This window comes from Trichechus manatus, unplaced genomic scaffold, assembly GCF_000243295.1.
Source record: "Trichechus manatus latirostris isolate Lorelei unplaced genomic scaffold, TriManLat1.0 scaffold00155, whole genome shotgun sequence".
Classification (NCBI taxonomy): Eukaryota; Metazoa; Chordata; class Mammalia; order Sirenia; family Trichechidae; genus Trichechus; species Trichechus manatus.
Genome location: NW_004444091.1, coordinates 2937069 through 2964788, shown reverse-complemented (window position 1 = coordinate 2964788; position 27720 = coordinate 2937069). Strand labels below are relative to the sequence as shown.

Below are 27720 nucleotides of genomic sequence, written 5' to 3'. Positions count from 1 at the left end.
CCAGCCCAGCCTCTGAGGCCCAGGAGAGCTCTCTGAGGGCAGCCCGGCCTTACCCATCATACTTTCCCCGGCCCTGCCCCATTCACTGACTGGAACATCATCTGCCCCAGAGGGCAGCTCTGGAATCTCTGCAAAGGTAAAGGGAGCTCCGACCAACTGGTAGGAGCAGAGACGAGCCCCTGAGAGGGAAGGTGGGGAGGAGGAGACCAGGGGCCCATGGGGACAGACCTGTGAAGCTGTCTTGTCCCTACTGTCCATCCACCTGTCTGTCCATGCAGCGATCGAGCCCTTGTTGTCTACTGGTGGGCACCTAGCCTCATGCAGAGCAGATTTCTGGCTCACTGCGTCTGCTTGCTCACTCACCCCTGTCCAACAGCAGTGTCGTTGGTGGAAATGGGGTGACTCTTCCTTGCCCGTGGGTGCAGTCATCTCTGGGTCCTCTTGTGCCGTGATCTCTCCGTAGATGTTCACCATGCCGTTTGGGATTTCCAGCTGGAGGCTAGGCTCACACATGAGGCCAGAGTCCCGGCACAGGAAGCCTCAGCTATCTGGCGCCAGCAGGACTGAGCCAGTGCTGCAGGTATCTGTGGCCTTCGGTGGCCGGAGCTCAACAGAGCAGCTTGGGGCTGACAGCGTGGAGCCCTTGGCTCTCCTGAGCCAGGGCGAGTGTGGAGGACGCTGATGGGAAAGAACTCAAGGACACCGGGGGCCAGTGCCAGACTTGGTAGGCAGCCCTGTGGCAGCCTCACTTGCTCTCCCACCCCCCGCCCCACCCTGGGACCCTGTGAAAGTGTCCTGTTCCCTTTTATGCATAGGGAAACTGAGGCGCAGAGGGGCATGTTGCCCGGTCTGACCAGGACAGGTGGATCAGCGTTGAGCCCAACCGTCTGGCTCACCAGTCTCCCACACTAACCTCATGGATTGGAAAAAATCCTTTTATATTTTTTTCTTAAAATAATATTTTGAGAGCTGCCTATGCACATTCATAGTGAAAGTTCCTGTGGGATCAGAGTATAGGGGCGTGATAGGCCCCTCCCCGACGCCAGCCCCTCGCAGAGGCAGTCACCATCCCCAGCTCCTGGGCTTGTTTGAAAACCGGGCTCCAGGCTCTGTCTAGGTCAGCAAAGCCGCCCTCAGCGGCCACCTGAGCCACCTCCCCCAAGACTCCAGAGCAATCATTAAGCATAATGACCTGAATCAGCAAGATGATGTTAAGTTAGATTTAGTGTATGTATCTGTTTTTTTCCCCCAAGGAAGTGGATAGTACATTTTAAAAGATTTATATCAAGAATTATAGCAAAAAAAAAAAGTTCAATATTTAAGGGGTTACTTTTTGGTTCTCTAGAGCCCCCTCTGGAGCCCTGGTGGTACAGTGGTTAAGAGCTTGGCTGCTAACCAAAAGGTTGCCAGTTTGAATCCACCAGCGACTCCTTGGAAACCCTGTGGGGCAGTTCTACTCTGTCCTCTAGACTCGCTATGAGTTGGAAGTGACTCAATGGCAGTGGGTTTTGTTTAGAGCCCCCTCAGCTTAGAGGGGCTGGGGTCTCCCACCACTGCCCCCACGACCCAAGCCCACGTGCTCATTTTCTCTGCAGAGACTCTGAGGGGTGGCTCTGTTTCACTTTAGGGAGGGGGGAGCTGGTGCACGCAGGACAGTGCTTGCTTGTGGAGGAACCAGGAGTGTTCAGTACCCAGCCCGGCCTGGCACACGGCCTCAGACTCCTGGAGCGCACTCACACATGGTTGCTGGACCTAGCTTGGAGTTCTGACTGCAGTCTGGGCTGAGAACATGCATTTCTAACAAGTTCCGGGTATCACTGTGGTAGGGCTTGTCTACCCCGGCTCATAGCCTTCTAGGGCTGCATATGAGAACCCCAGGGAGGGGTGGAAGCAGGGTGCTCACAGGTCACTTACGTAACACCCTTGAAATGACAAAGTCATACAGACGGGACAGATTAGTGGTTGCCAGGGGTTAGGGATGAGGAGGAGGGGAGTGGGGGTGGCTGTACAGGGGGAGGTGCAAGTGGAACAGTTCTGCACTGATAGCAGTTACATGAATCTACCCACATGAGATGGCGTGCACGCGCACACATACACGCACACAAGCGCGCACACATAACCAGGGAGGTCTGTGGCAGCTCTGGACTGTAGCCATGTTGATTGATTCCCAGTTGGGATATTGAGCCGCAGTTATGCACTGTGGTAACTGTGTGGGGTGAAGGGTGCATGGGACCTCCCTGTACGTTTCTCTGCAACTTCCTATAATTCTATAATTATTTAAAGATTAAAAAGTTAAAAGCAAAAACTAAACAAAATGCCTGGCCTGGCCCAGACCAGCAGCAGGAGGGTCTTGTTGGATAGGAGCTGCCTGGCAGGTGTCCTCCTTCCCCACCGGAGCCCCTGGCACCGTCCTTGTGGCAGCATCCTCCCCATGAGTGGGGACTGTGTGCCTGACCCATCAGCACTGGGTTCCTTCCCCAGGGAGAAGGAACTGGTGGGAGTGGATCTGGTGAAGACCCACGGAGCCCTGGGTTTCCATTCAGAACCGGAGTCCAGGAGAGGCCAGCTCGGGCAGTCCCAGATGAGCCCCTAGGGTGTGAGGGAGGGTGGATGAACAGTCACCGGCCCCTTGAACCCTTAGCTGGAGCACTGGATTATTTTGTTTAAACAAGAGGGGAAATGAGGCTATATTTGTATAAAAAGGGAGCCCCGGTGGCTCAATGGTTAAGTGCTTGGCTGCTAACCAGAAGTTCAGTGGTTCAAACTCATCAGCCACTCCATGGGAGGAAGATGTGGAAGTCTACTTCTGTAAAGGTTTACAGTCTTAGAAACCCTGTGGGCAGTTCTGCTCTGTCCTATAGGATCACGGTGAGTTGGAATCAACTCGAGGCCAACAGGCTTGGTGTTCGTACTGGCTTGTTTTTGCCTAAGTGAATTCCAGGGACCAGTAAGAGGTGTAATTGCTCATGGGTAGGTGAAGGTTGAGCAGACGGGCACTCCTTGGAGCAGGAGGGAGTTTTCATGGCACTCTGCAGGCATTACTTATGTTTCAGAATTGCATCAGTCGTTCTCAAGGCTGGTTTGGGCGCTGATATTCACACCTGTTTCTCATGGTGCGTGCGGAGGGAAGCAACTTAGGTTGTGTTTGGATCAGGGTTTCAAACCAGTTCATTCCAGCTCAACCCCCTGCTGAGAATTTGCCTTTCCACCACAGATACACTGAATCAGAACCTACATTTTAACAAGATGTATACATAAGAATCATCTGGGGATCTTGTTAAAATGTAGATTCTGATTCAGTATATCTGAGGTAGAAAGGCAAACTCTCAGCAGGGGGTTGAATCAGTTTGTTATGATTTGAAGCCTTGGTTTGGATGGGGGTTCATTCTGGCAGGGGGCAGCTGGTGGATTCATGGCAGGCCCTGGGGGCGCTGCCATGGGGGTGGGGAGGGGCGTTGCTGGGTTGCACAGGCAGCACCCCTCCCATCCTCTCTGCTCCAGCCCCTGCTTCCAGAACGTGGCCTTGTGCATCCGGACCCCGCAGGTCCTCATCACTCTCCCCTCCATTTCCTGCTCCCCTACCCCATTGCTCATGTGTACTGGGCTTAATATTCTTAAAAAGTGATTGGAAATCAAATTACCTCAGCAGCAGTGACAGCCCCAATTCCATAAAGGGCCCTGATGGGAAGCAGAGTGCCCTTCCCACCACCAGCCCCTCCACCAGCTTAGCCCAGGGGTTGCTGGGCTGGGGAAGCACCACCCTGGTCCCATCTGCAGCCCTCCAGCCCCCTCCCTCCTCTGAGGTTAGTAGGGAGGGGGCTGTGTTCAGGCCTCCCGGGATGGCCAGGCACTGTAGCTCACACACTGATCTGTCCCTTCCTTTCTCCCCAGTTGTGCCCCTGCTGCTCCCACTTCTCTGTACAGCTTGCATCTGTTGTATATAAATGTCCCTGTGGCAGGAGACCTGCCCTCCCTGGGCCCCAGCCTCTGTGGGAACACACGGGAGAGCGAGCGGACATGGGGTGAGGGGCCCCTCCAGCTCTGCAACTTGATGGCATGATGGTCCTCCCCTCCTCCAAACCCATTGGCCCATGTCCAGCTGCACCGATTCCCCTTCAGTGCCCGCCATGGAGGACCCATCACTGTTTCAGGGACATGGCGTAGAGTGCCACAGAGTGCACGCTCAACGGGACTACAGGTAGATAAGGTGCAGGCTGGTCAGTGAGGGGGCTGAGGCCAGGGAAGTAACTGACTTGCCCAGGGGTCGCAGGGCTGGGACCAGGCCAGCAAGCACCCCTTGGCCTCTGTCCACCCTCCTCCACGCAGCTCCACACACGCAGCTGTCTGTCCCCAGGGCTCTCCCAGCAACAGCTGGTGGCATGTCCTGGGAGAGCTCTACCAGGGTCAGACCTTGTGAGGGTGGGGGGCCCCCTTTCGCTTGCCAACCTCCCTTCTGAGTCTCTGGTGTCTGACTGAGGCCATTGGCTGGTTGCTGAGTGCTTACGGGGAGATTAATTGGTTCTCTCTCTTTCTCTCTGTCTGTCTCTCCTCACTTTCCTCCCCCCCTCCACGTTTTCCTCCCCAGAGGGGCTTTCTCTGTGGTCCGACGCTGTGTCAAACTCTGCACTGGACATGAGTATGCAGCCAAGATCATCAACACCAAGAAGCTGTCGGCCAGAGGTAGGGCCGCTGTCACCAGAGTGCAGGGGCGTGGCAGGACCTCTCCCTCCCAGACTTGGGTTGGGCACCTCGGCCATCTGCCCTCTGGGAAGGGGCTTACAGTCAGACCAGGCTCTCTGTGGGCTGTGTGGTGTGCCTTGGGGGTGGGCGCAGATGGAGTGGGAATCGTGGGGTGGAGTGCTGCAGAGACAGGGAGGCTGCTCGGAGTGTCTGGGGGAAGGGAGAGGGACCCAGCCAGGCCTGGGTTGGCCAGGACTGCACCCCTCAAATCCTGGGAACCTTTGCAGCCCCTCTGATGCCCTAGGAGCTCCGTCGCTCTCTGGTTTGGGTATTTACGAAGCTCCCTTTTACCTCCCCTTCCCAAGCCTGTAGGGGTCCCTGCCCCCAGAGCTGGATAGGGAGAGGAGAGGTGAGTGGGGCCAGGTCACTGCTGGTGGTCCATTGTGGGCCAGAGGATGAACTACATGATTCGGAAGGACTTGAGCTAAAGTGGGGCTTACAGTCTGCTGTTTGCTTTCTGATTGGGCAGAAACCTGGCTCTGGGACTTGGTAGCTGTGTGAGCCCTGGATGCTTGCTTGTTTGCTTGTTTCTTTCTTTCTTTTTTTAAAAATTGTAATTGCATTGAATTTATAGATTTGAGAAAGAGAAAAGCAGCTCCTGACGTTCAGGAGCTGGCCTTGGTGCTCTCGTGTTGAACATAAACAATTTCACAGACCATCAACCTCATATAAAGCCGCTCTATGACCACAAGGGGTTCAGACGAAAACACCACCACTCCACAGTCACATCTATTCACACACAAAACACAAGCATCGTCCAAGCCAGAAAGTGACCCAGCGTGGCAGTATCCTGGATGATATGAGAAGTCACTTTTCTTCACTACTTACCGCCTTAGTCGTGGTCTAGCGTTCCCTCCTCTGGAGAAGACTTATTAAGAAGCCCGATCATAGAATTACCCCACTTCCTGACAGCATCCAATCCAGAGCAAAGCTCCACTCCCTTAAACCCTGTCCCAAATCACCTAACGCAAGCCCAAATCCTGTAAGTCATTCCTTTTTTTTAATTGACGTGGAAGTCACGTAACATACAGTTAACCATTTTAAAGTGCACAATTCAGTGGCATTTCTGTATTCACAATGTTGTACAACCACCACCTCTCCCTAGTCTTAAAAAATTGTCCTCATCCCTGAAAAACACCCCATACCCATTAACTAATTACTTTCTCATTGTCCCCTTCCCCTTCCCCTGGCGACCAATATTACGTTTTCTGTCCCTATAGATAGATTAGCCTATTGTGGATATATCCCATGAAAGGAATCATACAATATGTGAACTTTTGTGTCTGGCTTGTAGCATGTATCAGTACCTTGTTCCTTTTTATGGCCGGATAATATTCCATAATATGGGTATATCACATATCGTTTATCCCATTAGTTGATGAACATTTGGGTGGTTCTCACTTTTTGGCTATTATGAGTAATACTGATACAAACATTCGTGTATAATTTCCTATGTGAATATATGTTTTCATTTCTCTTGGGTATATACCTAAGAGTGAAATTGCTGGGTCATATGGTAATTCTAAGGAGCCCTGGTGGTGGGTGTAACAGTTGAGTGCTGACCTGCTAACTCGAAGGTTGGCAGTTCAAACCCCCTCAGCCTCTCTGCAGGAGAAAGACCTGACGATCTGCTCCCTGTGAGGCGGTTCTACTCTGTTGCTTGGGGTTACTATGAGTCAGAGTCGACTTGACAACAACATGGTAATTCTATGTTTAACTTGTTGAGGAATCACCAAACTCTTTCCCATAGCAGCTGCACCATTTTACACTCCCACCGGCAATGGGTGAGGGTTCCAATTTTTCTACATCCTCTTCAACACTTGTTATTTTCTGTTTTTGTTTTCTTTAATTATTATTAAAGCCATCCTGTGGGTGTGGAGTTGTATCTCATTGTGATTTTGATTTGCATTTGCTTAATGACCAGTGATGTTGAACATCTTCTCGTGTACTTGTTGGCCATTTGTGTGTCTTCTTTGGAGACATAGCTGTGCAGTTGCTTTGCTTATTTTTAAATTGGGTTGTTTGTCTTTTTATTTTTGAGCCGTAAGTTCTTTTATATCCTGGATATTAAAGCTTTATCAAATGATTTACAAATATTTTTGCCCATTCTGTAGGTTGTCTTTTCACAGTTTCAATAATGTTCTTTGATGCACAAAAGGTTTTAATTTTGATGAAGTACAATTTATCTCTTTTTTTGTTGGTTTCTTCTGCTTTTGGTGTCAAATCTAAGAATCCATTGACAAATCTGAGGTCATGAAGATTTACCCATGTTTTCTTCTAATTGTTTTATTGTTTTTGCTGTTATATTTAGGTCATTGGTCCATTTTCAGTTAATTTTTGTGTTTGGAGTGAGGTAAGGGTTTAACTTTATTCTTTTGCATGTGATTATCCAGTTGTCCCAAAACCATTTGTTGAAGAGATTATTCTTTCCTCATTGAATGATCTTGGTACCTTTCTCAAAAATCAGTAGACAATAGATGTTTATTTCTGGACTCATGATTTTATTCCATTATTCTGTATGTCTATCCTTATACCAGTACCACACTGTTTTTATTACTGTACATTTGTACCAAGTTTGAAATCAGGAAATATGAGACCTATAACTTTGTTTTCCTTTTTCAAGATTGTTTTGGTTATTCGGGTCCCTTGCAACTCATATGAATTTGAGGGTCAGCTTTTCCGTTTTAGCAAAAAGGTCCATTGGAATTTTGATATGTATTGTGTTGAATTTGTAGATTGTTAAGGGGAGTCTTGTTATCTTAACAATATTTAGTCTTCCAATCCATGAACATGGGATGTCTTTCCATTTATATCTTCTCCAATGTCTTTCAGCAGTGTTTTGTAGTTTTCAGCGTACACATCTTTCACCTCCTTAGTTAAATTTATTACTCAGTATTTTATTATTTCAGATGCTATCGTAAATGGAATTATTTTCTTAATTTCCTTTTTGGATTGTTCATTGCTTGTGTATAGAAACACAATTGATTTTTGTATGTTGATCTGGTACCCTGCAACTTGCTGAATCCATTTATTAGCTATAGTAGTTTTTATGTGGATTCTTTGGGACTTTCTATATATAGAAGTATGTCATCTACAAATAGCAATAGTTTTACTTATTCCTCTCCAATTTGGATGCCTTTTATTTGTCTCTTTTTAATATAGTTTTGTTTATTTTGTTGTTGTTGTTGAGAGTATACATAGCAAAACATACACCAAATCAGCAGTTTCTACATGTACAATTTAGGGACATTGATTACATTCTTTGAGTTGTACAACCATTCTCACCCTCCTTTTCTGAGTTGTTCCCCCCCAATTAACATAAACTCACTGCCCCCAAGGTTACTGTCTCATCTTTCAAGTTTCTGTTGTCAATTTAATCCCATATAGATAGTTCTTAAAAAGAGCATAATGCTCAAGGTAGACATTTTTCACTAGTTAAGCTAAACTATTGTTTCATTTTAAAAAGACTTCAAGAAATATTTTTGGTTTAAAGTTTAAAGATTATCTTAGGGCAGTAGTTTCAGGGGTTTATCCACCCTCCATGGTCCAGGAAGTCTGGAGTCCATAAGAATTTTCAATTCTGTTCTACATTTTACCCCTTTTGCTCAGGATTCTTCTATGGAATCTTAATCAAAACGTTCAGTAATGATAGCCAGGCACCACCCAGTTCTTTTGGTCTCATGGCAAAGGAGGCAGTTGTTCATGGAGGCAATTAACCACACAGTCCATATCCTCCTCCTATTCTTGACTCTCCTTCCTCTGTTACTCCAGGTGAATAGAGACCAATTGTTGTGCCTTGGATGGCCACGTGCAAGCTTTTAAGTATTTCTTTTTCCTGCCTAATTGCTCTGGCTAGAAATTCCAGTACAATTTTGAATAACGGGTGAAAAGAGGCATGCTTATCTTGTACCTGATTTTAGGGGGAAATTTTTCAATCTTTTTCACCATTCAGTATGATGTTAGCTTCTGGTGTTTCATATATGTCCTCTATTATGTTAAGGAAGTTCTCTTCGATTCCCTGTTTGCTGAGTGTTTTTAGCATGAAAGGGTGTTGAGTTTTGTCAAATGCTTTTTTGGGTCTATTGAGATGATCATGTGTTTGTTTTTTTCCTTCATTCTATTAATATGGTTTATTACATTGATTTTCTTATGTTGAACCACTCTTCCATCCCTGGGATAAATTCCATTTGGTCATCCTTTTAATGTGATGCTTGATTTGATTTGCTAGTATTTTGTTGAGGATTTTTGCATCTATATTCATAAGAGATACTAGTCCATGGTTTTCTTTTCTTGTGGTATCTTTGCTGGCTTTGGTATCATAGTAATACTGGCCTCATAGAATATGTTAGGAAGTGTTCCCTCCTCTTCTGTTTTTTTGGAAGAGTTTGAGTAAGGTTGATGTTAATTCTTCTTTAAATGTTTGGTAGAATTCACCAGTGAAGCCATTTGTTCTTGGACTTTTCTTTGTTGGGAGGTTTTTGATTACTGATTCAATCTCTTTACTTGTTACAGGTTTGTTGGGATTTTCAATTTTTTCTTGAATCACTTTTGGTCAATTGTGCATTTCTGGGAATTTGTGCACTTCATCTAGATTATCTAATTTGTTGTCATACAATTGTTCATAGTATTAAAATTCTTTTAATTTCTATAAGATTGTTAGTAATGTTTCCACTTTCATTTCTGGTTTTAGTTGTGTCCTCTTTTTTTCTTAGTTTAGCTAAAGACTTGTTGATTTTATTGATCTTTTCAAAAATCTAACTTTTGGTTTTCTTGATTTACTCTGTTGTTTTTTTCTATTCTGTATTTTGTTTATCCCTGCACTAATCTTTATTATTTCCTTCTTTCTGCTGGCCTTAGGTTTAGTTTGTTCTTCTTTTTCTAGTTCCTTAAGATGTAAAGTTCAATTGTTGAGATCTTTCTTCTTTTTTAATGTAGGCATTTAAAGCTGTAAATTTCCTTCTGAGCACCGCTTTAGCTGTATTCCATACATTTTGGTATGTTGTGCTTTCATTTTCATTTGTCTTAATGTATTTTCCAATTTCCATAGTGATTTCTTCCTTGACCCATTGGTTGTTTAAGAGTGTGTTGTTTAATTTACACATATTTGTGAATTTTCCAGTTCCCTTCTGTTATTGATTTCTAGCTTCATTCCGTTTTGGTCAGAGAGGGTACTTTGTATGATTTCAGTTTCAAAAATTTATTCTGAATTGTTTTATGGCCTAATATATGATCTATCCTGGAGAATGATCTATGTGCACTTGAGAAGTATGTATATTCTGCTGTAGTTGAGTGGAGTGTTCTCTATTTGTCTGTTAGGTCTAGTTCTTTTATAGTTTTTCAAATTCTCTGTTTCCTTATTGATCTTCTGTCTAGATGTTCTATCTGTTATTTAAAGTAGGATATTGAAGTCTCCAACTATTACTGTAGGACCGTCTATTTCTCCCTTCAGTTCTGTCAATGTTTATCTCATATCTTTTGAGGCTCTGTTTTTGGATGCATATATGTTTATAATTGTTATATTTTCTTGCTTAATTGACCCTTCTATCAATATAAAATGTCCTTCTTTATTTCTTGTAATAATTTTGGACTTAAAATCTATTTTGTCTGATATTAGTATAACCACCCCAGCTCTCTTTTGGTTACTGTTTACACAGAATATCTTTTTCCATCCTTTCACTTTGAACTTATTTGTGTCTTTGGGTCTAAAGTGAGTCTCTTGTAAGCAGCATATATTGGATCATGTCTTTTAATCCATTCTGCCAATATCTGTCCTTTAATTGGTGAGTTTAATCTATGCACATTTAAAGTGATTACTGATAATGAAGGACTTACTTCTGCCATCGTGCTATTTTTTTCTATCTTACATCTTTTTTGTTACTCAGTTCCTCCAATACTGCCTTCTTGTGTGTTTGATTGATGTTTTTCTAGTATACCATATTGATTCCCTCTTCATTTCCTTTTCTTTATATATTTTAAACTGTTTTCTTTGTAGTTACCGTGTGGATTACAGTTCACATCCTAAATTTATATCAATCTCATTTGAATTGAGGAGCCCTGGTGGTGCAGTGGTTAAGCCCTCAGCTGCTAACCAAAAGGTTGGCAGTTTGACCCTACCCAGCAGCTCTGCAGGAGAAAGACCCAGTGATCTGCTCCTGTAAATATTATAGTCAAGAAAACTGTATGGGGTAGTTCTGTTCTGTCAGATGGGGTTGCTGTGAGTAAAAAATTGACTCAACGGCACCTGACAACAACAGTTTGAATTGATACTGACTTAGCTTCAATAGTGTACATGAACTCTGCTCCTTTCCAACTCCGTACCCTTTTCTGTTGTTATCACAAATTGCATCCTTATACATTTTGTGCTATTAACATAGATTTATATTTATTGTTTTATATATTTGTCTTTTAAATCATATAGGAAGCAAAAGAGGAGTTATACGCCAAAAATAAAATAATATTAGCTTTTATACTTACCTGTGTAGTTATCTTTATGAATGATCTTTATTTCTTTTTATCGCTTATGGTCTAGTGTCCTTTTGTTTCAGACTGAAGGATTCCTTTAGCATTTCTCTTTTTTTTTTTTTTTGTTCATTCATTCATTCATTCAATCAACAAATGCTTTTTAAAAAATCTTTAGATGAAGGTTTACAAAAGGAATAGTTTCTCATTAAACAGTCAGTACACGTATTGTTTTATGACATTGGTTAACAACCCCATGACATGTCAACACTCTCCCTTCTTAACCTTGGAAGACTCTTTTTTTTTTTTTTTGGTGAAAATATACGTAGCTAGAGATACACCATTTCAGAAATTTCTACGTGTACAATTCACTGACACTGATTACATTTTTCCAGTTGTGCTGCTTTTCTCACTATCCTTTTCCGAATTATTCCATCACCATTACTTTCAGCTCACTGCCCCCTAGGCTTCCCAGCAAACCTTTTGAGTTGCTGCTGTCAATTTTGATCTCCCATAGATAATTCTTTTTTTTTTTTTTTGTACTTTAGATGAAGGTTTACAGAACAGTTTCTCATTAAACAGTTAGTACACATATTGCCCTATGACAGTGGTTAACAACCCCACAACATGTCAACACTGTCTCTTCTCAACCTTGGGTTCCCTATCACCAGCTTTCCTGTCTTGTCCTGCCTTCTAGTCCTCGTCCCTGGACTGCTGTGCCTCATTAGTCCCGTTTTGTTTTATGGGGCTGTCCAATCCACTGCCGAACGGTGAACCTCCAGAGTGACTTCACCACTGGGCTAAAAGGGTGTCCAGGGGCCATACGCTCGGGGTTTCTCCAGTATCTTTCAGGCTAGTAAATCTGATCTTTTTTGTGTGTGTTAGAATTTTGTTCTACATGCTTATCCAGCTGTGTCCCTCTGTTGTGATCCCAGTCAGAGCGGTCAGTGGTGGTAGCCGGTTATCATCTACCTGAACTGGACTCAGTTTGGTGGAGGCCTTGGTATCTGTGGTCCATTAGTCCTCCCTTTACCATTTCTTGTAGGGCAAGTCTACTAGCAACAAACTCTCTTAACTTTTGTTTATCTTGGAATGTCTTAATTTCTTTCATTTTTAAAAACAAATATTTTATTTTACAACTTTTATAATTACGGAAAAATTGTGACAGTAATACCAAGCATTCCTATATACCCCACATCACTTTCACCTATTATTTTTTAAACATTTTCTGCGTGTATAATTCAGTGACATTGATTACATTCTTCATATTATGCAACAATTATTGTTATCCTTTTCCAAATTATTCTGTCACCATTAACATAAACTCAGTGTCCCCTGAGCAAAAACAGTCCTTTCTCCACTCCATACAGAAAGCTGTAATCTTTGGCTTTCATCAGTAAGTGCTTCAAGTCCTCTTCATTTTTGGCAAGGAAGGTTGTGTCATCTGCATATTGCAGGTTGTTAGTGGGTCTTTCTCCAGTCCTGATGCTGCATTCTTCATATAGTCCAGCTTCTCGAATTAGTTGCTCAGCATACAGATTGAATAAGTATGGTGAAAGGATTACAACCTGATGCACACCTTTTTTGATTTTAAACGATGCAGTATCCCCTTGTTCTGTTCCAACAACTGCCTCTTGATCTATGTACAGGTTCTGCATGAGCACAATTAAGTGTTCTGGAATTCCTATTCTTCGCAATTTTATCCACAATTTGTTATGATCCACACAGTTGAATGCCTTTTTGTAGCCAATAAAACACAGGTAAACCTCTTTCTGTATTCTTTGCTTTCAGCCAAGATACATCTGACATCAGCAATGATATCCGTGGTTCCACATCCTCTTCTGAATCCAGTTTGAATTTCTGGCAGTTCCCTGTCGATGTATGGCTGCAGTCATTTTTGAATTATCTTCAGCAAAATTTTCTTGCATGTGATATTAATGATAATTTTCTTGTTCTGTTGGATCACCTTTCTTTGGAATGGGCATGAATATGAATTTCTTCCAGTTGGTTGGCCAGGTAGCTGTTTTCCAAATTTTTGGCATAGGTGAGTGAGTGCGTCCAGCCTTACATCAGTTTGTTGAAGCATCTCAATCGGTATTCTGACAATTCCTGGAGCCTTCTTTTTGCCAGTGCCTTCTTGGACTTCTTCCTTCAGTACCACTGATTCTTGATTATATGCTACCTCCTGAAATGGTTAAACATCAACCAGTTCTTTTTGGTATAGTGACTGTGTATTCCTTCCATCTGCTTTTCACACTTTGAGTCATTCAATTTTTTGCCCATAGAATCCTTCAATATTGCAGCTGAGACTTGAATTTTTTCTTCAGTTCCTTCAGCTTCAGAAATGCCAAGTGTGTTCTTCCTTTTGGTTTTCTAACTCCAGGTCTTTGTACATTTCATTATAATACTTTGTCTTCTTGAGTCGCCCTTTGAAGTCTTCTGTTCAGCTCTTTTTCTTCATCATTTCTTCCATTTGCTTTAGCTACTCTGTGCTCAATAGCAAGTTTCAGAGTTTCTTCTGACATCATTTTGATCTTTTCTTTGTGTCTGTCTTTTTAATGACCTTTTGCTTTCTTCACGTATGATGCCCTTGATGTCATCCCACAGCTCTTCTGATCTTCAGTCATTAGAGTTCAGTGTGTCAAATCTATTACTGAGATGGTCTCTAAATTCAGATGGGTTGTATTGAAGGTCGTACTTTGGCTTGGGTAGACTTGTTTTAATTTTCTTCAACCTCAACTTGAACTTGCATATGAGCAATTGATGGTCTCGTTCACAGTCAGCCTTCTGGCCTTGTCCTGACTGATGATATTGAATGTCTTCATTGTCTCTTTCCACAGATGAAGTTAATTTGATTCCAGTGAATTCCATCCGGCGAGGTCCATGTGTATAGTCATCATTTGTGTTGTTGAAAAAAAGTGTTTCTGATGAATATGTCATTGGCCTTGCAGAATTCTAGCATGCAATCTCTGGCCTAGTTTCTGTCGTCAAGGCTGTATTTTCTAGATACTGATCCTTGTTCTTTGTTTCCAACTTTCGCATTCCAGTCACCAGTAATTATCAACGTATCTTGATTGCATGTTTGATTAGTTCATAAAAATCTTCAATTTCTTCATATTTGTTTCCTGTGTATTTGCTTATTTCATATAAGTGAGATCATACAGTGTCCTTTTGTCAGTGACTTATTTTTCTCAGCATGTCGTCAGGGTTCATCCATGCAGTGACATGCATCAGGACTTCATTTCGCTTTATGGCTGAGTAATATTCCATTGTATGTATATACCAGATTTTGTTTATGCATTCGTCTGTTGGTGGACATGTTGGTTGTTTCCACATTTTGGCTATTGTGAAAAGTGCTGCAGTGAACAGTACAGGTTTCTTTTTGCTTTCACTTCTTCTGGGTATATACCTAAGATTGGAATTGCCAGATGATATGGTAGTTCTATGTTCAGCTTTCTGAGGAACTGCCAAAGTTTTCAACAGTGGTTGTACCGTTTTATAGTCCCATCAGGAATGGCTGAGGGTTTTAGTTTCTCCATAACCTTGCTAACACCTGTTGTTTTCCCTTTTTTTTTTTTTATCATTTCCATTTTAATGGGGGTGAGGTGTTATCTCTTTGTTGTTTTGATTTGCATCTCCCTAATGGCTAATGGAGGGAGCCCTGGTGGTGCAATGTTTAAGCACTTGGCTGCTAACCAGAAGGTTGGCGGTTTAAACCCACCACTTGCTCTGCAGCAGAAAGATGTGGCAGTCTGCTCCCATAGAGATTACTGCCTTGGAAACCCTCTGGGGAGTTCTAATGTGTCCTGTAGGGTCACTATGAGTCAGAATCAACTCAACAGCAATGGGTTTGGGTTTGGTTTTAATGGCTGGCTAATGGAAGGATCACTGGTGGCACAATGGTTAAGCACTTGACAGCTAACTGAAAGGTAGGTGGTTCAAACACACCAGCCACTCCGCAGGACAAAACACCTGGCAATCTGCTCCTGTAAAGATTACAGCCTAGGAAACCCTATAAGGAAGTTCTACTCTGTCCTATAAGGTCGCTATGAGTAGGAATTTACTCTATGGCACTCAACAACAACCGCAATGGTTAATGACGTTGAGCACCTTTTCATGATGCTTGTTGGCCATTTAAATATCCTCCTCAGTGAAATGTCTGTTCAAGCCCTCTGCCCATTTTTTGATTGGGTTGTTTGTCTTTTTGTTGTTAAGTTGTAGACATATATATGTGATATTAGACCCTTATCAGATACGGTTCCTGATAATTTTCTCCCAAACTGTAGGTTGTCTTTTCACTTTTTGATAAAGTCCTTTGATGAACGAAAGTAATTTTTATGAGTTCTCATTTATCTATTTTGTCTTTTGCCGCTCATGCTTTTTGTTAATCACACTCTTATATTTTCTTCTAAGAACTTCATGATTTTAGCTTTCACTCTTAGGTCTCTGATCCATTTTGAATTGGTTTTTTTGTGTGGTGTGAGGTATGGATTGTGAGTCATTCTTCTGCATGTGGAAATCCTATTTTCCCAGCATCATTTATTGAAGAGTCTTTTCCTTCCCTCATTGAATGCACTTAGTACTCTCGTCAAAAATCAGTTGACCATAGATACATGGATTTATTTCTGGACTCTCGATTCAATTTCATTGGTCTGTATATCTGTTGTTCTACCAGTACCAGGCTGTTTTAATTACTGCACCTTCATAGTATGTTTTTAAATTAGGAAGCGTGTGCCCTCCTACTTTATTCTTCTTCTTCAAGGTTGTTTTAGCTATTCGGGGTCCCTTGCCCTTCCATATAAATTTGAGGATTTTCTTTTCCATTTCTGCAAAAAAGGCTGTTTGAATTTTGATGGGGATTGCATTGAATTTATAGGCCGCTTTGAGTAGTATTGCCATCTTAACTGTATTAAGCCTTCCAGTCCATGAATATGGGATGTCCTTCCATTTATTTAGGCCTTTTAAAATTAGTAATGATTTATAGTTTTCAGTTTACAGGTCTTTCACCTTCCTAGTTAAATTTATTCCTAGGTGCTCTCTTTTCTATGTGCTGTTATAAATGGCAGTGTTTCCTTAATTTCCTTTTCTGCTTGCTCATTACTAATGCGTAGAAACCTGACTGATTTTTGTATGTTGATCTTGTAACCTATCACTTTGCTGAATTCATTTCTTAGTTCTAATAGCTTTGTTGTATAATCTTTGGGGTTTTCTATGTATAGGATCATGTCATCTGTGAAAAGGATAGTTTTGCTTCCTCCTTCCAGACTTGTATACTTTTTTTTTCCCCCTTAGCCTAATTTCTCTGGCTAGGACTTCCTGAACAATGTTGAGTAGCAATGGTGAGCGTGGGCATCTTTGTCTTGTTCCTAACTGTAATGAGAAGACTCTCAGTCTTTCTCCATTGAGTATGATGTTAGTTGTGGGTTTCCATAAATGCCCTTTATTATGTTGATGATTTTTCCTTCTATTTCTAGCTGCTTGAGTTTTTTTTTATCATGAAAGGGTGTTGAATTTTGTTAAATGCCTTATCTTCATCGATTGATCATGTGGTTCTTTTCCTTTGTTTTATTAATATGGTGTATTACATTGACTGATTTTCTAATGTTGAACCACGCTTTCATGCCTGGAATAAATCCTACTTGATCATGGTGTATAATTCTTTTAATATGTTTTTAAATTCAGTTTGCTAATATTTTGTTGAGTGTTTTTATGTCTATACTCATTAAGGATACTGGTTTATAATTTTCTTGTGGTGTCTGACTGGCTTTGGTATCAGGGTAATGCTCACCTATAGCGTGAGTTAGGAAGTGCTTCCTCCTCTTCTGTTTTTTGGAACATTTTAAGTCGGATTGGAGTCTTTTCTATAAATGTTTGGTACAACTCCCCAGTGAAGCTATCGGGTAATCTTTGTCAGGAGGTTTTTGATTACTGATTCAGTCTCTTCCCTTGTTGTGGGTCTGTTGAGATCCACTATTTCTTCAGGAGTCAAAGTATGGAGTTTATGTGTTTCAAAGAATTGGTCTATTTCCTCTAAGTTATCTAATTTGTTGGCAATATTCTCTTCCAATCGTTTTATTTCTGTAGGTCAGATGTATATCCTTCATTTTTGAAGGACTCTTTTGCTGGATATAGAATTCTTGGGTGGTAGTTTTTCTTCTTTTAGCACTTTAAATATATCCCACTGCATTCTGAACATCATGGTTTGGTGATGAGAAAGTGGATGTTAATCTTATTGAGGATCATTTGTAAATGACAAGTCAGTTCTCTCTTGCTGCTTTAAAGAGTCTCTCTTTGTCTTTCAACAGTTTGATTATAATGTGTCTGGGTGTAGATCTCTTTGAGTTTATCCTAGTTGTAGTTTGTAGAACTACTGAGATATTTGGATTCATGTCTTTTATCAAATTGGGGAAGTGTTTGGCCATTATTTATTCAAATTTTTTTTCTGCCTCTTTCTACCTTCTACTGAAACTCCCGTAATGCATATGTTGGTACACTTGATGGTGTCCCATAGTCTCCTGAGGCTCTATTCATTTTTCTTCATTCTTTTTTCTTTCTGTTCCTCAGACTGGTTAATTTCATTTGTCCTATTTTCAAGTTCACTCATTTTTCTTTCTGCCCACTCAAAACTGCTGCTGAAACTCTCTAGTGAATTTTTATTATAGGTATTGTGTTTTTCAGCTCAAGAATTTCTGTTTGGTTCCTTTTTATAATTTCTACCTCTTTATTGATATACTTTGCTTTTTCATACATTGTTCTCCTGATTTCTTTTAGCTCTTTAAGAATATTTAAATAGTTGATTTAAAATCTTTGTCTAGTAAGTCCAGTGTCTGAGCTTCCTTGGAATAGTTTCTGTCAATTCTTTTTTTTTGGTCAGTGGGCCATACCTTCCTGTTTCTTTGTGTGCTTTGTCAGTTTTTTGTTGAGAAATGGACAGTTTGAATATTATACTGTGGTAACCCTGAAAATCAGATTCTCTCCTTTCCCCAGCAATTGCTGTTGTTTCTTGTTGAGGGTTGCATGTGTCCTTTTATTTAATAACTTTCCCAAACTATTTTTGCAAAGATTATATTCCTTATTATGTGTGGTCACTGTAGTCTGTGTTCTCTCTGCAGTCTGCCAGTGACCTGACAGATATTTCTTAAATGCCTGCATCCTATAAGAAAGGGAAAAAAGGTGTTCTGTCTCTTTAAATCCCATCTACTGCAGCTACCAGAGAAGCCACGCTGGCCTGAGGGGGTTGAAACAATGGTCAGCCTCTGTGCTCTCACTTTAGCAAACCACTAGGCAGATGAAAACCCACAATCTTGATTTTTGGAGGACAAGGTCCCTATTGCCCACCCTAGCACCAGTAAGCCGCCCTAGGAATGTAGGCAGCTACTGCCATGGCTGTGTACTGCCAGTTACTTCTTTTGCAAAGTGGGGATAACATTCTACCTGCATCCATGAAGATATAGTGGATTTAAAAGATCTGTGTATAGGGCCTTGTGGGGTCCCTACACAGAGTAGACCCTCAGTAGATTAATTAATCCATCATTTACTTACTGAGCCCAGCTATGTGATGGGCTCTGTCCTAGGCACTAAGGATACAGCAGTGGAAAAACCAGATGGACCCCCGCCCCCGTGGTGTGTATGCTCTGGCGGAGAGACCGACAGTAAATAACACAAAGAAATCAGTCTGTAGCACTGTAGAGGGTGATGAATTCAGGGGAGGAAGATAAGGCAGAAGGAGAGTAATCCCATAGGGCCCTCACAGAAGGCCTCTCTGAGCAGCTACACTGGAGAACAGGTCTGAGGGAAGCAAGGTGTGAGCCTTATGGGATCTGAGGAGGAGGTCTGGGCAGAGGGCCCATAGCAAATGTAGTGTCCCTGGGTGAGGTGTCCCTAAGGGACCACAGGAGCCATGGAGTGGAGTGGGTGGGCCATAGGCAGACAAGAGGAGAGGAGCTCAGGAGATGGCTGCATCGGTGCCCCCTCCCCGTAGTGCTGCACGGTCCTGCAGGTCCTCCCTAACCCTAGGGTCAGATAGGAGTGGCAGGTGATCCCAGCCCGAGGGAGCACTAGGTTACACCCCTGCCTCTGCATTGTCCCACCTCCCTCCCTCCCCAAGGCGCTGTCAGTAGCCATCATTAGCATCTGAACACAAACCTGAGTTAATTGGGAGGGTTCCATTCCACTGCCACTGGGCCCTGACCCATTGTGGCTGGTGGGTGCTGTTTGGCTGGAAGTTGATCAGTGAGACTTTGGACCTCCTTCGAGGTTGGCAGTGATAGCTCCTCCTGACTGGGGAGCATCTGACAGTTCACAAACCACACCCCGTGCGCTATTTCATAGGAACCCGAGGTGGGTGGGCAGGTCACCCTCGCCCCGCTGTGCAGGTTTATTGAACCATGTGCTGGGCATTGCCTGAGCACTACTGTGTACCAGGCTTCAGAGGACTCAACTGAGTGTTCCCTCTTTTGGGGAATGTTCTTTGAAACCAGATGAGGTGGCTTCCGGGAGCCTACTGCAGCCCTTGTCATCTGCCTCCTCCCGTGACAGGGGCTTATGGGGTCTCAGTCACCCAGCGTCCTCTGTGTGTGGTTGGTATTTAGAAACCCCATGCCTGCCCGCGGACTGCAGATCACTGTGGCTCTGAGCCCTGGGCTGCTCTGTCTGTGCACACCTGCCTGGGGTTTCAGCCAGTAGGTCAGAGTCCTGCCTCCTCGCAGTTAAAACCTCACCCCCGTTGCCACAGCCACCTCTCGGGCCTGGTCTCCATGGCCACTGGTCTGGGCTGTGCTGGCCCTGCTCCGTGCCGCTCGGCTCCTCCCCCTGGGAGGCATGGGCTGCTCCTCAGAGCTCAGATCCATGAGGCTGGCTTGCACCGTGGACCACGGGCTCACCGCAGCTGCAGCTTCCACTTTCAAGGTGGCTCAGCGTGCCCTGGTGGCCTTGCTGGCCCACACAGCCTGACACCCTGGGACATGAAGCCTGAGCCCCGCAGCTGGACTGTGACAGTCGTTGCGCTGCAACCAGCCTCCACCAAGCACCTCCTGGGCGCTGGGCGCTGGGGCCTGAGTCGCACCACCTGAACACGGGGACATAGCCACGTCCCCCCCATGTGGTGGGCGGGCCTGGCTGCAATGCAAGTGTTAAATGCTTCCCCTGTGAAACGTGTCTCACGGTGCACTTGCACGGCGCAGTTTCTGAGGCAGCAACGGTGTGTGCCTCATCCCCTCACCCGCCTGTCCACAAGCGCCCTCTCCCAGGCACGTGCGTCTCAACCTGAGCTTTCCTCCTCGCTTTGCCACGTTGGTCTCTTGTTCACTCCTGGCCTGGGCGTGGCTGGGCTGGGCTGTGGTGCCCAGGCTGCCCTGACGACCTACCCCGGTGTGTCCATTCTCACTGCTGCCTGAGGCACTGCCATGTGGCCCCGGTAAAGCCAGCAGAATCCAGGAGTGGCTGGTCCTGCTTTTCCATTTGTCCCTGAACTTAGGGTTCACCCAGACCCTGCTCTGACGTGCAGGTCCTACAGAAGTGCATGCCTGAGACCAGCCCTCTACCTTCTCGTCAAGGTCTCGTCCTGGCTAGTTGGCCTGCCAATCTTATCCAGTCTCCAAGGACAGAGGACATGGTCTTGGGGCTTTCCCCCCTCCTGGGTGCCACCCCAGTCCTCCATCTGTTTCTGTGCAGGGTAGCACCCTGCTGCCTCCCAGGGGAGTCTCCCTCTTGCTCCTCTGCATGTCCAGTCTCATCCCACGGGAGCAGATCTCCAGAGGAGGAGGAGAGAGGGTCCATCCTCAGATATCTCTGGACTAAGAGAGGCTCACTCATTCATTCAACAGATTGGCTCCTCCAGGCATTGAGGACACAGTGGTGAGCAAAGGTACTCTGAAATAAACAATCACAACCCATGAGCTAGGTGGGAGCACAGGGAAGGGCTCAGGGGAAGTTGGAGAAACTCACAGCAAAAGTTATATTGGACTGGGTTTTGTAGGATGAGTAGGAGTTTGTTAGGCTCAAATAGAAAAAAAGTAACAAAAGACCCGGTATGTCTCCGTGGGATTATGCAATTCCTCCAAATTCACCTCACAGCCCTGTATTTTGCTCCTTCAAAGTACTCTACAAACTGAAAGGATTTAGAGTCATGGACATCTGAAATTCCAGGCATGTTCCATAAGCACCACCTGTGTGGCCTCCTTTCTCTCCACATTGCCCTGGTCTGGGAGCAGGCCTGCTGCCTGCACTGCAACTTTCCAGGCGCAACCTCCTTTCGGCAATGTCTGAGTATCGTGTGGCCTGGGCGCTTTGGAGGCCTCTGCTAATTGGCACAGGCTGCGGGGCAGGCCGGCCGCTCACTGTAACGTGCCAGGAGCTGGTCGCAGATTCAGCTGCCTCTATACCTAAGGGGTGCTGCCATAGTTGTCTGCCCAGCCTTGCTCTGCCCAGGCTGTGCCAGGTCGGTGGTGGGAGGCAGGGCCGCCAGCCAGGGCCTGGTCCGGGATTCGGAGCAGCCAGGCCTTCTTGTCATTTTCTTCCTGTAGGGCCCAGTGTGCCTTGCACACAGAAGTGCTGGCTGAACCACTTTTCCCGCTCTGCCTCTGATTTCACCAAGATCTTCAAGTGCGAGTCTTCCAGAACGCCCAGTACTGCAGTTTTATTAGGCTTTTTCCCCCTTCCCCCGTTTAACTCTTTATTATGGAAAATGTCAAACACTGAAAATATAGAGAAAATGATGGAATGAACCCCTACTTCTGGCCAATCTTATCTGTCTGTACCCCACCCCAGTGTCCTGCAGCAAAGCCCCGTCCTGTCATTGCATCCGCAAATGTTCCAGCATGTATTTCTAAAAGAAACGGATTTTAAAGAATGCCACAGGAGCATTGTACTACCTAAAATAACAAAACTTGACGTTATTGCCTATGCAGCCCCTGCTCTCGTTTCTCACAGCTCAGTGTTCTCGTAGCACTGAGTCTGGACCACCCAGACATGTCAGCAGTCCTTGGCGTGGACCCTGCTCTGGAGGAGCATCCAGGAGGGTGGGTGTGGAGTGGCCACTGCCCATCAGCAGCCTGGCCCCACGTGGCCACACACCTGTGGACCACACCTGTGAGCATGAGAGGCCAGCTTCAGAACTATTGGCCAGCCTACCCCAATTCTGGAAGAAACCATGTCCCCTCTCAGAGGGAGGGAGGAATGGGTGAGACATAACCCCAAATTGGCTTTGTCCTGCCAGCTGTGCCTCAGGGTCCCAGCCTGTGTCCGCCCATCCTGGGCGTGGCAGTGCGAGGCAGCCCTCCGTTGGCGCTCTCAGGGTGGGGTAAGAGGGCTCTCGTGCAGCCTCCTGATCGCCCAGCACTTCCTCCCAGCCTTCCTGCAGCTCCGCAGGGCCTCCTGCAGCAGGTGGTCCCTGTATGGCACCCACTTCCCAGCACGTTCTCCTGCACTGCCTCTGCAGCCCCCAGCATCTGGGTTCTTCTCCATGCTTCACGGTGGGATGACTCACTCCAGGGTGAGGTGGGGTACTGGGGTCACAGGGTAGGTGGTGCCCAGGGTGGGACACAATGCTGGGAGCCACCAGCTGAGGGTTTATGCTCCTTCACCGCATGTGGGTACAGGGTCCAGCTCCAACTCTGCTACTGCCTGGCTGTATGACCTTGGCCAAGCTACCAGCCACCCTATACCTCAGTGTCCCCAGCCATGAAATGGGGATAAAAACAGCATGTACGTCATCGGGATGCTGTGACACCTAAAGGAGTTAGCTCGAGTGTGAAGTGCTAGAAGTGATAGAATGGTGCCTGCTGTTTGGGAGTGCTTCCTTCAGGGCCTGGGGCCCCTCCCACCTCTCCACCCCCACCGCCCCTCTCCTGGCCATGAGGACCCCACGTGTACACACCTCCAGCTTTGCCCACCTGCCTGCTTGGACTCCCCAGGCCCGTATCAGTCACCTGTCCGCACTCCCTGACTGATCACCTGCTCTTTAAGGGCCAGTGCAGCTGGTTCATCTCCACGCCTGCCCAGCTTCCAGCCCAGAGCCTGTAAAGACACATGTCAGAAGATGTCACCCGCTCCTTAAACCTTCCATTGACTGGCTAGGATAAAGTCTGGAGTTCCCAACCTGGCCCCTGAGGCTCTGCCTGTCTGGCTTGCCTGCCCCCTCCCTCCCTCCCTCTCAATACCTTTGCTCTGCTGCTTGCCTTCTTTCAGCTCCTCATGCCCAAGGGCCCTTTGTGCCTGCTTAAACCAGTTGCTGTCGAGTTGATTTCGACTCATGATGACCCCATGTGTGTCAGAGTGGAACTGTGCCCTCACCCACCTGTCAACAAGCACCCTTTCCCGGGCATGTGCATGTCATCTCGAGCTTTCCTCCTGGCTGATTTTTAGGAGCAGATTGCCAGGCCTTTCTTCCCCGGCACCTCTGGGTGGATGTGAGCCTCCCTTTTGGTCAGCCTCCCTTTGGACTCCTTGTATCTGCTTGGCTCCTATTTACGTCATTTTCTTGAAAGGGGCCCTCCAAGTTTATTTTATAGTGTCTCTGCCACCAGGCTACCAGGCTTCAGCAGGCAGGGGCTTTCTCTTTCTAGTTCACCACTCTGTCCCCCACGCCCCGCCCAGGGCCTGGCATGTGGTGCACCCTCCAGAAGTTTTTTTGAGTGAATGAATGAATTTTTAATAAGCATGTGTGCAGTTTATGCTGGAGTCAGGTTAAAGCTCCTGAAATGTGAGGTGAGGTGGGGACCAGCCGTGAAGGGGAGTGCACAGGACTCAGGTTTGCTGGAGAGCCCTGGTCACTGGGCGTGTCTGGACGATTAGGAAGGCCAAGGGTCCAGAGCAGCCTCCACCTTGAAGCAGGCTGGCCGTCCAGAAAGTGGGGGCAGGGGTGCTGGGGTTCACAGCAGCTTTGGGGTTCTTCCTAGGTTCTGCCCGAGGTGTGGTTGGCATGCTGAAGCCTGTACCTGTGCTCCCCGAAGCCGCATATGCTTCCAGTGGAGGCAGTGCTGAGGATAGCGGGGAGCCCTGGTGGCGCAGTGGTTCAGAGTAGGGCTGCAAACCAAAAGTTTGAATTCACCAGCTGCTCTTTGGAAACCCGACTGGGCAGTTCTGCTCTGTCCTACAGGGTCACAATAAGTCAGAATCGACTCGATGGCAACGGGTTTGGTTTGGTGTTTTTCAGGGATGGAGGTGCTAGTGGCAGTGTTCTGGAAGGAAAGAGAGGACCCAAGGGGCGAGGCAGGAAGCTCTAGCAGGCTGCCGCTGTTTGATTGTCATCTCTGGTTTGGGTCCAGCACAAATCTGAGGGAACTCATTCTCTCACTGGGCACCCCCTTGGATGGTATGCCCAGGCTCACGAGGAGACAGCTCTTCTGAGGATAAAGAAGTGGCAGTGAAGGCAGCTGCAAGGAGGAGGAAGCAGGCGCTGGATGCAGAAGAGCTAACGCACTCCGTAACTGAAGGTCGTCAGACCATGTAGGGTGATGCAGTATTAAACCAAGTTGATGCTGAAAGCTATCACAATTAGATTTTTTAAGTTCAGTACTTAAATAGAAAATTGTGAGACATTCAGAGTCTCTGAATGTGCTGAATAATTAGAGATTGTTAAATTACTGCTAACAAAAGCAGTTAGAAGAAAATTAATTGAGTAGGGGTAAAGAGATCATTAGGCATGCAAGTCTTAAAAACATGTTCAGTGGTTACCTCCCCCCTCCCCCCCTCGTGGCCTCAATGGCTGTGCTTGAGAACGCTGGTTTGTGGATTGCCAGCATGTTTGTTTGGACAGAGTAGGGCAGCTGGCCCCTGCCCTGTTAGCGCCCCCTGGCTCAGAGTTGGAGAAGGGGAGCTACTCAAAGGCAGGGTGCAGGCAGGTGGCTGTCCAGGAGCAGTAGGCCAGCAATGGGGAGACTGGTGGTGGGGGTGGTAATCTGGTGCCCTGAACTCCCTGAAACAGTTTGCGCAGGGTAGCTAACTGAAAGGTTAGAGGTTTGAGTCCAACCAGAGGCTCCTCGGGAGGCCTGGCCATCTGCTTATGAAAAAGCAGCCATTGAAAACCCTATGGAGCACTCTTCTACTCTGACACACATGGGGTCTCCAGGAGTCTAAGTCAGCTCCACAGCAACTGGTTTTGTTTTTGAACTCCCTGAACTACGACGACAGGGGAGGGGGGGCGGATTGCCCTTAAGGCTGGTCCAGCTGTATCTTCCTTCCCCTTGTTTCTCTTGAGGTGGGGGGGATCTCCAGGTCTTACAGATTTGCTTAGCGGTCTGGGAGTAGTCCCTGGCTGGGGAGGGCCGCGCGATTGGCCCAGGAAGGTCCCCTGCAGACGGCCGCCCCCCTCCCCCCGCCACGGCATACTGCTCAGCCCCGCGCTCCTCCTGGCCTGGGGCACTGCGGCTCCCGACCCGCGCCCCGACTCCCTGCCCAGAAAACGACCCCTACTCAGGGGAGACGAGAGCCCAGCCGACTGCCAGCCAGCACAGCTGGGTTAAGAGAGGATGCGCTGCCGCCGCCACCGCACTGCCGGGCCGCTGGGCCTGCGCAGTGCGACCCCTCCCCTCACCGGGGCGACCATCCATCCCTCCCCCTCCGCCAATGAAGAACCCCTTCTTTCTCCTCCCCGCGCCACTTCCCAGCTGGAGGGAACAGCGTAGGCCTCGGTTCCAGGAGACGCAGGGCAGAGGGGTAGGGGTGAAGAGTGGGGGCCCCTCGTCCTGTGACACCCTCCCCCCCCGCCTCATGTTAACCTTTAACTGAAGGTAACCAGTCCCTCCTGGGTTCTGTTGCCAGGAAGGGAGTAAGAGGAGGAGCTAGGGGCCCAGGCCTCTTGGGGGCCTACAGCACCCAGCAAGACCAGGCCTGATGGGGCACCCGGTTCCCATCTCTGGTCAAGGACAGGAGAAGGAGGAGGTGATGGGGGAACAAGGCTAGGATTGCCAGGTTTAGCAGCTAAATTTGAATTTTGGATACACAAGGAAAATTTTTTAATATACCCCAAATTGCATGGGACATATTTACAATAAAAATGATTCCTTGTGTGTCTGAAATTAAATTTAATTGAGCATGCTGTATTTTATCTGGCAGTGCTGAACAGGGCTACTGGGAGAACAGATTTTTGTAATTCATAAACCAAAATGGTTAAGACAAAGGCCTCTGAAAAGAGGGGCTGGAGGAGGGGGAGGGGGAGTGGGAGGACATGGTGTGGGGGGCAGGGCCCCTGTGCCACCACCTTCTCTGTCTTGGGGCCTCACTGTGAAGTGGAGAGCTGGAGATGGACTTCCAGCTCAGAAGTTCTGTGGTGCAGCTGCTAGAGAGAACACAGAGTCCCAGGGAGCCTGATGGCCTGGGTCCCACCTCTGGCTGTGACTGGCCAGGCTCCGACCCTTCCTGACCCCACTTACTTTCCCCACCTGTAGCAGCAGCAGTGCCCACCTTGTTGTTGGTTGGAGGGATGAAAGAGGGTGGAGAGGATCTGGCCCTTCAAGAGGGGTCTGTGAAATTGAGGGCCGGCTGTGGATTTTGTCGCTGTTCCGGTGGGGAAGGTGTGGGGAAGGCGCCTCAGAGGTCGCCTTGGTGGACATCTCGCCCATTGCTAGGACTGGAGTTCAGGTTGAACTACATCATCAGGTCCCTGCAGAGGGGCAGGACAGGGCAGGGCAGGGCTGGTCTGCAGTCCCAGAAGGCAGCCTCTTTGCCAGGGCTGCCCTCCCTCCCTCCCTCCCCTTTTTTTGGAAAATTCTGTCTAGCATTGACATCCTCCAAATCTTGGTAGGTCGTTTCTGCCAACCCCCTGCATGCACCACAAGCTCCCTGAGGAGTGGGGCAGAGGATGGTAAAAGGGGCAGGCAGAACTGAAGGCCTGGGGCCCCAGCTTCAGCATTGTTGCACCTTCCTACACTACTCTGATGCACACCCAGGCGTGTGACTGGGTTTCTTGCCACTCAGAACCTGGCTCCTCTCCTTACTCACTTTGAAGCCCTTTCCTGCTTGCAGCCAGTCTGCCTGTTCTTTGTGTCTGGTCTCCGTAGTCTGATTTGGAGTCTGGAGAAGGCAGGGGCTGGATGCCAGCCCCTTGTTTCCCCTCCCTGAGCCCGGTACCATGATTTGCACATGTTGTAGTTAGGTGCCATCGAGTGGGTTCATAGCAACCCCATGTACAACAGAACGAAACACTGCCTTGTCCTGCAACATTCTCACAATGGTTGCTATGTTTGAGGCCATTGTTGCAGCCACTGTGTCAGTCCATCTCATCGAGGGTCCTCCTCTTTTTTGCTGACCATCTACTTTACCAAGCATGATGTCCTTCTCTAAGGATTGGTCCTTCCTGATAACATGTCCAAAGTACGTGAGAGGAAGTCTCGCCATCCTCACTTCCAAGGAGCACTCTGGCTGTACTTCTTCCAATACACTTGCTTGTTCTTCTGGCAGTCCACGTATATTCAATATTCTTCACCAACACCGTAATTCAAAGGCATCAATTCTTTTTCGGTCTTCCTTATTTATTGTCCAGCTTTCACATGCATATGAGGTGACTGAAAATACCAGGGCTTG

At 46.5% G+C, this 27720-nt stretch overlaps 1 protein-coding gene across 1 annotated transcript in view; it reads left to right on the top strand.

Moving 5' to 3' along the window:
- Nucleotides 1–472: 472 nt before the first annotated feature.
- The window catches only part of CAMK2B (calcium/calmodulin dependent protein kinase II beta), an 89387-nt gene continuing 62139 nt past the window's right edge, over nucleotides 473–27720 (top strand). The window contains exons 1-4 of the mRNA XM_004386112.1: nucleotides 473–666; nucleotides 3892–4022; nucleotides 4120–4198; nucleotides 4586–4680. Of these exons, the coding sequence (XP_004386169.1) occupies nucleotides 473–666; nucleotides 3892–4022; nucleotides 4120–4198; nucleotides 4586–4680 (499 nt within the window). The remainder of the gene's footprint in view (nucleotides 667–3891; nucleotides 4023–4119; nucleotides 4199–4585; nucleotides 4681–27720) is intronic.